Source organism: Scophthalmus maximus, chromosome 22 (assembly GCF_022379125.1).
Source record: "Scophthalmus maximus strain ysfricsl-2021 chromosome 22, ASM2237912v1, whole genome shotgun sequence".
Lineage (NCBI taxonomy): Eukaryota > Metazoa > Chordata > Actinopteri > Pleuronectiformes > Scophthalmidae > Scophthalmus > Scophthalmus maximus.
The window spans coordinates 14,735,001-14,745,000 of record NC_061536.1 but is presented as its reverse complement, the minus strand read 5'-3'; the positions used below and the strand labels follow the sequence as shown (position 1 = coordinate 14,745,000).

General features: G+C 43.4%; 1 protein-coding gene across 4 annotated transcripts in view; it reads right to left on the bottom strand.

Moving 5' to 3' along the window:
- Positions 1 to 254: 254 nt before the first annotated feature.
- Positions 255 to 10,000, bottom strand: part of LOC118291630 (collagen alpha-1(XIV) chain) — a 58,964-nt gene continuing 49,218 nt past the window's right edge. For 2 of the 4 annotated variants that reach the window (XM_035619953.2, XM_035619957.2), the window contains 8 exons: positions 9,389 to 9,442; positions 8,800 to 8,871; positions 7,826 to 7,861; positions 5,916 to 5,982; positions 5,260 to 5,448; positions 5,070 to 5,147; positions 4,815 to 4,970; positions 255 to 2,321 (listed from right to left, as the gene is read on the bottom strand). In XM_035619953.2, the coding sequence (XP_035475846.2) occupies positions 2,035 to 2,321; positions 4,815 to 4,970; positions 5,070 to 5,147; positions 5,260 to 5,448; positions 5,916 to 5,982; positions 7,826 to 7,861; positions 8,800 to 8,871; positions 9,389 to 9,442 (939 nt within the window). In that variant the 3' untranslated portion in view covers positions 255 to 2,034. Of the gene's footprint in view, positions 3,272 to 4,814; positions 4,971 to 5,069; positions 5,148 to 5,259; positions 5,449 to 5,915; positions 5,983 to 7,825; positions 7,862 to 8,799; positions 8,872 to 9,388; positions 9,443 to 10,000 lie in introns of all 4 variants that reach the window. The other 2 variants (XM_047330331.1, XM_047330332.1) reach the window with 2 other exon arrangements.

The following is a 10,000-nucleotide window of genomic DNA, read 5'->3' as shown; positions in this document are numbered from 1 at the left end:
GTTTTTTTACAGTGAGAAAGACATTTATTGAACACGAGACAAGAAAAATATGCATGTTCTGGTTGTTGGTTAGTGGGCGGAGCCTGGCGGCGTTTAGTTAGTACATGGCGGCGGCGGCGACAAGACGTTTGGAACGCCTCACTGCACCCGCACGGCGCCCGGCGGCGTTAAGGATGACGCTCACTAAACACCTGATAGAGCAGAAACAAGCGCACCCTCTGGTGTTTCTCACACACAGACACAAGACAAAGACATTGGTTGTACTTCAGTTTTATTGTTCTGAGAAAATCAATACCAAGTAAAAAATAAATTACTTCCTTGATAGTTCCATATTTTAAGCGAAGTGGTCAGAGGGAAATCTCAAACCCCGTGGACTTGGATCTCCTCACAGACCTGAAGAGGAAGAAAGATTTTCAGGGACGATTTGGAAAAACATCCAAACTGTGCTCGAGTTTTGGCCAAATTAGAAAAAGGATGGAGGTGCAGAAATGAGACGCGCCTTCTTCCGAACGCTGCTTCCATTCCATTGACTGATCTCCAGCGGGGAAACAAATCAAACGCGTGAATGCAACCAAACACATTCCAGCTTCAAGCAGAGAGCACTGTTTTCACATCAGTCTCTAGTTTCTGCATAAAATATGAAAATTAATAACTGAGAGACCCGCACAGATGGCGATTTAAATTAAATCAAAAAAGTCAGGCAGAAAAATCCAAAAGATACAAAACAACAAAATGAGAAACAGAGGGAGGGAAACAACTGTCAGAGGAACAAAACAAAAAATACCTTTACAAAAAATTATAATTATCATGACTTTCTCATGCTGAGCGGTTGACGCTGTGAGAACAACTGTCTCATGTAAAATCATCTTTATGTGGAACAGGAACACGTGTCTATGGCTCCATTAGACTAAAAGAAAAGATACATCGTACAGTAAATGGAAAACAAAAACATGCATTTTGATAAATAACTGTTTTTTAAAAATGTTTTCTATCTGGTTGCAGAAATTGGAGCCGTTAAAAGAAAACATGCTGAAATCAGACATTTTAAAGTTTTAGTTGTTACATCGGATTATATATATATAAACGATCCATAACTGTATGTGAAGACGATCAGTGACTGTAAGTAAAGATGAACGTCTCTGAACAAACATGAAGCCAAAACATCTCTGATTCGGGCGCTACCATTTTGTGCCGGTGACATAATTTGGAGCGTGTGTATGGGCGCGGAGCCACGCCCATACACACGCTCAACCAATCAGGAGTCAGTGTCAGCTGTCAATCATGATGTTTATCATCAAATAACTGATGAAAAGCAAAGTGATCAGAAACACGAACACTTGACTTCGGTCCATCTGCTAATGTGGTGGGGGGCGGGGCTTAGAAGCTGTACTGCAAGAAGCCTCCAGGGGGGCGATCACGACGTTTTGGCTTCACTTTTGAGGAGTCGTCATTCATCTTTATATTCAGTCAAAAGTCAAATATCATTGGTTGTTTTAAGTTTTGGGTGGTTGGTTCGTTTATGGAGATAAAAGAGAAGCTTTGACGTGTCTGCTGTCATGAAACCAGAGTGACGACAGACAAACATGAACAGTGAGTGTTGCTGTAGTTTGTCATAAATGCTGATTCATCACTGAATATTCCAGCCAGACAATCAGGAGGCACTTGACCAACCAGGTAAATAACACACGGCTGCTTTACGACAGCGACGACATGTTTTAGAAACTTTGGATCAGACGAAAGAAACAGTTGCAGCTGTTACCGGAGAAACGTCCAGAGAAGCTCCGTCCATTTTTGGACCTCTGAGACTAAAACCCCACAAAAACAAAGCAAAGACATCATCAAGGGTTTTCTCAAAGTTAATTCAATGGCATAGATGAGTTAAAATAGTCCCAACCTGATACCCCCACCCCCCTTCCCCTCTACAATGTCCATAGGAAACCCTCCAGATCAGGCACTTGTTTATTAGTCCATAAAGGGCTCCAAACTGTCCAATCAGAAGCAGCGAGAGGCCCTCTGTCCTCCAATCACCTCCTTTCAGTTAGTTTGTCCCGGCTGCCTCTTCACTCCCCTCTTTGGTCTCCTCTTCGGCCCCGCCCTCTGCTCCTCCCCCTCCAGGCTCCGCGAGCTGCGGTGGACGCCGGGGGACGTCAGCTCGATGTCGTCTAGGGTGGGGTCGTCGGGTGACACGGGTCGTGGGGCCGGGTAGTTGGGCTGGTAGTAGCGGTAGGGGTCGTCCTCCTCAACCTCGCCATAGTTCTGGAAGACATTGGGCGGCAGTTGCACTGCGGGGATAGCGCCGCCGTGAGTGACATCCTCACCCTCTGCATTACGAAGTGACCAGGCAGCGACCAGCCAGTGCGCACCAGCCAGACAGGCAGACAGTCAATGAGAGCCCCAAAACAAAGATGGCCGGCCCGCCACCAGTGGAAGCAATGTTTTGGATTGGTGTGATTGATTTTGATTGGGTTAGCGAGACAGGAAGCATGGGCGGGACGAGAAGGTAGAGTAAGAGACACAGAGGGACAAGAGTTACCAAGGGTATACCAAAGGTTACCAAGGGTTACCAATGGGATACCAAGAGTTACCAAGGGTTACCAAGTTACCTTGGGTTACCAAGGGTATACTAAGGATTATCAAGAATTATCAAAGGTTACCGAGGGTATACCAAGGATTATCAAAGGTTACTAAGAGTTACCAAGGGTATACAAAGGATTATCAAGGGTATACCAAAGGTTACCAAGAGTTACCAAGGGTATACAAAGGATTATCAAGGGTATACCAAAGGTTACCAAGAGTTACCAAGGGTATACCAAGGATTATCAAAGGTTACCAAGAGTTACCAAGGGTATACCATGGGTTACCAATGGGATACCAAGAGTTACCAGGGGTAACAAAGGTACACTAAAGATTACCACAGGTTACCAAGCGTTAGAAGGAAGTTTCAGCTGAAAATTTAAAGTTAGAATCAGCAACAATGTTTGCGTTTAATGTGAGAAATTTCAATGCACATTTCTTTATACGTTCTGCATGGAAAAGTATTAGAATTGTTATCCATTAACTCACAATTGCAATTTAGGGGTGATTTAATGTTTTCAAGATTAATCTGTCAAAGTTTAACTTTAGGTTTTAAGCAACATGCAAAACTGATACCAGCAGTTGTCAGTAGTTGTCGTGCATGTGAGCTTTAAGGAAATCAACATTTGTATTTTATTTTTTCATATTACGTCAGTGGAGCCTGTCTGTTAAAAAAGAGGCACTGGATGATCGTAATCTAGAAGGAAAATCAGAAGAAGGTGATTGTGTCAGTGCGAGTTCACAGCAACACGTTCGACCAATCAGACAAGTAATCTTCATGTGTAGTGAGAGAGAGAGAGGCACCGTGGCTGAAGCGAATCAGCTGATCAGCTGAAGTGAATTGTCTCTGCCGTCGTCACCGTCGTGTGTTTGTGAACGTGAAACTGAAATACTGTGAAACCAGGCGACGGTCGACAGACGGACACAACAACACAAAGACGGAAGAGGAAGACGACAACATGCAGACGCTACTCACATGACGACCCCCCCTGCAGGCTGCGAGCTGAACAGCACCATTTAACCTCAACACACAACAAATATTAACACAATCATGCAGAGGTGACTCATGCAGGGTTTTCTTTTAGAGACATACCACTTTCAGAATCACTTCCGCCGACCCCTGTCCGTTTGTTTGTTTGTATTTGCTACTTTGAATCTGATGCAGCCGCAGTCACGACTCTCCGGACTTTATTAATGTCCCGTCCATGTTTGTTTGTTCAACTTCATATTAATGCTGCTGATACAGTAGCTCCCTGCGCTGTGTGCTCAGGTTCTGGGAATTAAACGTGCTTTAAGGCATTTCAACAAAGTTAAGCTTTAAGAGTTTGTGTTATTCTAAATTTTGACGTCTTTTGACACTTTTTGTTTACTGCAGACAAATATCCGTTTCAAATATCAGTTATCTGTCTCTTAGATCAATAATAATCGATATCGGCCCAGGAAAAAGCTACATCGGCCGACATCACAGATTTCCACGAAATCCCCAAGAAAAAGTCCTATGGGGCCAATTTTGTAGCAATATTCCTTGTGCAACTGTATCTCAATCCGTGTGTGCGTAATCAGGTGGGTGGATCCAGGAATATTTATCACTTTGATTCTTTTAGACAGATTAAACAAGGTTTCATGAGGAGGATGTTGGGCCTCGGTGGAGCTCTGCTGAGCTCTTTCTAGTGAACTGAGTAAATCTGTGTTTTCCGATGTTGACACAAAGCTTCCTGGGCGCTGGTGATAAATCCGGCGCTGCTGCTTCCCGTGAAGCTGTTGAAACATAATTTCCCGTGTGTCTTTTTCCTGTGAAAGGCCGAGTAAACAAACTCTGAGTGGTTTGGACGCTGGAGATGAAGTGGCTGTGTGAAAACAGTGACAACGTTTCACCATCATCACTTTGTGGGGAATGTTTCTGCCCTGCTGTTTGTTTTTTAGTGAGTGACACGTGTAAGAGAAAACCCTCGGAGCGATTCAACCGAAACGAGCTCAGTGGATCACGTGACCACGACAGAGATGCGCCTGAACACACACACACACACACACACACACACACACACACGTATCTGAGACATGCAGCCTGTTTCACCTGAAGACCTTCATGCTCAGTCGTGCAGTTCAACATATTTAAAACAAGATATTTCTGCCATTAACATGAAGTGTATCGGTTATTTAAACCTCCACAATCATCATTCATCAAATAACTTAATCAAAGGGAAATATTAATGCGTCCAGCTCTGTATTAAAAGATGTACCTCCAACGTTGTAGCCCACGCAGGAGTTCGGGTCGCAGTATCCCGGGGGCCCCGCGGGGCCGACAGGTCCAGGGACCCCAGGCCGACCAGAGGCTCCGGGATTCCCCGGTCGCCCTGATGGACCCTGGTTCCCGGGTCTGCCTTGTCCCTGGGCACCTGGGAGGAGGAGGAGAAGGAGGAGGAGGAGGAAGATCAAATTGATTAGTCACAGTGACGTGGTCCAGACAGAAACAGCTCTGCAGTGGTTTAACTTACCAGGCGGCCCTATTGGTCCTCTGGGGCCCTGGACTCCGGTCCCTGGTGATCCCTTGTCGCCCTTCTCTCCTAGTTGACCTGGTTGAAACATCGTGTCAAGTAGAAACACAAGTTTAACCGTTGAAAATCGAGCATTAAATTGATGCAACGACTGTACTTCCCCTCACCCTGATCCGGTGGACTGTCCTACCTCTTTCTCCAGGTTGCCCGTTCTGCCCGTTCTGTCCCGGGAAGCCGGGTCTTCCAGGGGGTCCCTGCTCTCCCTGGGTTCCCGGGGACCCATGTCGACCGGGCTCTCCTGGGGGCCCGGGCACAGTGCGGATGGACACTGGTGGACTCGGCACATGGTTCAGGATGGAGTTGTAACGAGCCATGTGGCCTGAGAACAAAGAAAGGAGGTGAATTATCCCATGAATTAAACTTAAACCAAGAGATAACGGGACAAAGTCCCAGGAAGCCCGACAGGTAAAAGATGCACTGGGAAATTAATCGCAAAGTAAAAAAGGAACTAAAAAGGTAAAAATCCAAAGAACTGTAATTCAAATACAAACATACACAAATCTCAAGTCTAAAGAAACGACATGTAAATCCCAAAACAAGTTCAAACAGAATATCAAACAAAAAAATATCCATAAGTTGCAAAGAAATATTTTGCCTTAACTTTCTGTAATTGGTCCAAAAAACTGTCTTCACACTGCGAACCGAACGAACGGAACCATATTTCGGTTTGATCTGGACCAAACCAAATTTTGGTCCATTGGTTCGGACCGTGGTCCGAGGAACCTTTCACATCTTTTGGGTTCGGACCAAACTGAAAAGTCCTCGGTCCTTGTCGTTGTTACTCACTCTGGATCAGCTGCTCACAGACCTGCCTGGCGATGGCCTGAACTGACGCCGACGACTGCAGGTCACCCTGACGACACACACAAAGTTTTATTCACATTTTTTATACATATATATATAAATATTCCAGTATCTACAGTCGTCCACAGATCTAGAACGGTGCCTGATGTGTGAGGTGTGTCAGAGCTGCTGCAGCAGCGACCGCATCATTTTTCCTTCTTTAGCTGTAAAATTTTGTCCACATCTAAAAACAATCATTGTGTATCAGCATGAATATGTTTCTATGTATACATGTAGGGAAACTGTGGAATTCTCTGGAAAATGATTAAAAATGTTGCAAGTTATTTTTATCATAAGAACTCAAATAAGCCAACAATGGACATTATGTAAATTTTCACTAATTTTTTTCTTTTTTCAAAAGAAGCAAACAAAAGAGAGAAAGATAGAAAAAACAGAAAACTTAAAAAATTCTAATATTTTTCAATCTTTTTCTTTAATAAAGAAACAAACAATGAAACTGTGAATGTGTATGGAGTAATAAATAAGTTCTGATGATTTCTATTGATAATATACTGTATAAAAGTATAATTAAATTGGTTTTAATTAGTAAAAAAAAAAAGGGAAATCAAAAAAACGGATGTCCATCTGTATTTATGTAATTCATATGAAAAGGGGCGGGGCAATATAAGATTTTTCGTCTTCCTGTTCCTTGGCATTTCAGCCAATTAGCATTCAGTGATGAAAAGTCCAAACATTTCACAGTATCCTCTCGTCACTGAACCGACCAGAAGAATAAAGTTCACAGAGAGTTTAAAGAAGTTCCACACAAGTTTTTCTACAGTCGACGTTTCACACGATGGATCAAGGCGACATCACAGTGGAGGTCGTCGGCCGCGCGTCAACTCTTTCTTCAGAAGGAGGTCACTTAGACCTGTCAGGACCACCTCAGTGATCAACAGGAATCGAACCTTCGGCATCTTGTTTTATTATGTACCTGTGCTCCTTTTAGTCTGTATTTTTTATTTTCTATACATTTTTTATTTCATTTTATATTTTTACCCCCCGACGTACTTGTACCTGACATCATGGGGAGGTCCAACACAAATTTTATATATATATATATATATATACATTCATAACCATAAATAAAATGATCATACATATACATACATATGCGCATGTGTATATGCTTCTTTTAGTCCGTTGTTGTTTATTGCTCTGTATTTACGTCTGATCAGTTTTTATCTTTTTTTTTTTAATCATTTGTACATATAAGGTGTTGAGTGTCCTGAAAGGCGCCATAAATAAAATGTATTGTTATTGTTATTATCTGACTGAGTTCATCCTTCAAATTCAATGAAAACATTCAACTGTACGAAGTTTCTCCTGTGATTGACTTTAAAACAGAATTGAAAATATTCCATGTGACAGTTTCCCTGACGCACGTATTCACTAGATGAGCAAATGATTCAGACACAAGTTTGGTTTCTTCCGTTTCAGTCGTCTTGTGTATTTAAAGTTAGTGGAGCTCCAACAAACGAGTATTTTCATTATCGATTTATCGTTTTGTCTATAAAATGGTGAAAAATGTCGGTCGTGTTTCCTCAAAACCTCAACATGATGTTTTGTTTGGTCCACGACACCAAAGATCTTCAGTTCACTGTCACAGAGGAGCAGAGACACCAGGACAGATTCACATGTAAGAAGATGAAATCAGAGAAGTATGAACACGACTTGAAGCGATTAATCGATGATCAAAATAGTTGATAATAGTTGTTTGTCTTTATTAGATCCAATGTGATTTAGCTTCTCATGATCGTGACTTTGATGGATGTTCTGACGAGGCTTCGTGCGGGTCAGTTCACCTGGGTGAGTTCAGAAGACGAGGAACGGACGGACGGACGGACACTTACCCGTTCACCCTTCTCCCCCTTGCCTCCGGGAGAACCCTGCAACAGAGAGGAAGTAATGAGAGGAACCGACAAACGCTACGTCTGCGGACACAAAGCGCCTCTGAGTTTACGGAGCTCTGGTTAAACTCCTGAGGTTGAAGCAGAAGCAGTGAAAACACAAAGGAGGAAGACGCGTCACAGTCGGACATCGCGGATCACAAACCTCGGAGCCACTGAGATTCATCTCCAGGGCCTCGGGTTTATTTCGTCTGTGGCTGTGAATGTTGAAGCTCAGCAGCTGATAACTGTCTTAGTTTAACGTCTCTGGAATACATCAACACTTTAGTTGTTGTATCTTCTTTGCGTCCATCACGTAAAATCAAACTGGAATTTAAGCCTCGCGCTTGTTTCCCCTTTTCCAACCAGTCAAGTTGAAGCTTAAAATCAACGTCCGTCAAGATTCATAAATGTTTGAAGTCGTTTTAATAAAATTCATGAGGAAATCTTCTCCCGCAGGAAGAAGATTTGACTTCAAACTGGATCAAAAGTTCATCTGGACGCGACGCCACCGACGGGCGAGCAAATGAAACGCACCCTGACCTTGATTCCAACTACACAATCCTCCAGGTTTAACAAATATAAGGTGAGAACCAAACAGAGCCCGAGGTTGTTCCAGGTTTTAACGCAGATTGAGGACTTTGGTGCATCGATGCAGAATCTTGTCTTTGTTTCGAACCCTGACGGGTGAATGAGGACGAATGAAACCTGCAGACACTGAACTAACCACCTGTGGTCCTACGGATCAGCGATGTGTTCAGGGTCGGCAGCCCGAGGTGCGTTCAGGTGACGACGCGAACACGCGGCTCTGGACAGGAAGACGCTCTGTTAATCCTGACTGACACCTGGATCATTCACTCTGTGTCCACGACGTTCGTGCTGCAGCGACGGGGAAACACTGAGGAGCAGGAAGAAGGAAAGACGATTCACCGACTCACCGGAGGTCCCAGTTCTCCCTGTTTCCCTGAAGGGCCGGTGTTTCCTGGAGCCCCCGGGGCCCCTGGGGTCCCCTGAGCAGACACACGAGAGGACCGAGTCAGAGTCATATTCATTCATCTCCCACATCATTAAACATTTTCAGAAATTTACAAAAATGTCGAACAACGCCCGGCAGGTAGAAGATTGTGATAAAAAAATACAATTTCATTTCTGGATCCGCTCCAAAATTCAACGTGTCCGTTCTTCGCCATAACTGAAACCTTCCGCCAATTTTTGTGGAGATATTTAAATTAGATTTGCAGAAATTGACAAAAATCTGTAAAATTGTGGTTCGCACGATGTTAACGTATCGAAAAAAACCTTCCTGGATCCTCCCTTGATCCGGATCGGCGCCAAAAGTTATAGGATTCTTTTTTTTGCCATAACTGAACCTTCCACCAAATTTTGTGGAAATCCAGAGTCATTTATTTGAGTAATCCTGCAAACTGGCAAAAAAAACCAGCTTGATTCTTCTGTAATCGACGTGAAGCAGCTGCTGCGTGCGACGCCGTCACTCGTCCTCCGTCCGCTTCACACAAACACACTCACGATGGTTCCCGGGGGCCCCTGTCGGCCCTGCAGCCCGTCCTTTCCTGGCAGCCCCTGTGAAGCAGGAGCAGATCACATGTTGCTCATCGTGACGCCGTTTCAAATTCATAGAATCATATGACGTGAACTGATTTCACCGTCAGCAAAGACTTTTTGAAACTCGTTGACTATAAACTGTCATAGCGAGTGAGAGGATGAGTGTCATTGACAGTCAAACAGTTGTGGACCAGGACAGAAGTTAAGAGCGTCACCTTCCTACGACTGGTGGAAGTCTGTAAAGATTAAAGTGGAACTCGACCGATTCAGTCGACAGAAACTGTCTGATACGAGCGTAAACAGACATTTATCCATTTATGTTTGCTGATATGAAATCTTTTATTTACAGAATAAACAATGCGGGGACGTGCATTTATGTTTATATTTGTGGATTTTGGGGAAAAAGTTTGATATATATATACGGTTTTATTTTATGTTTTCTTGTTATTTGTAATAGAGTTTATTGTTAAAATGTCAAATATGAAGCCTAAATTACATTTCTTTGTCATGACGACATCGTAGCCATTTTTTGCCCAATATATAGGATTCACAATTTTTTTAAACTCCCCAATATCA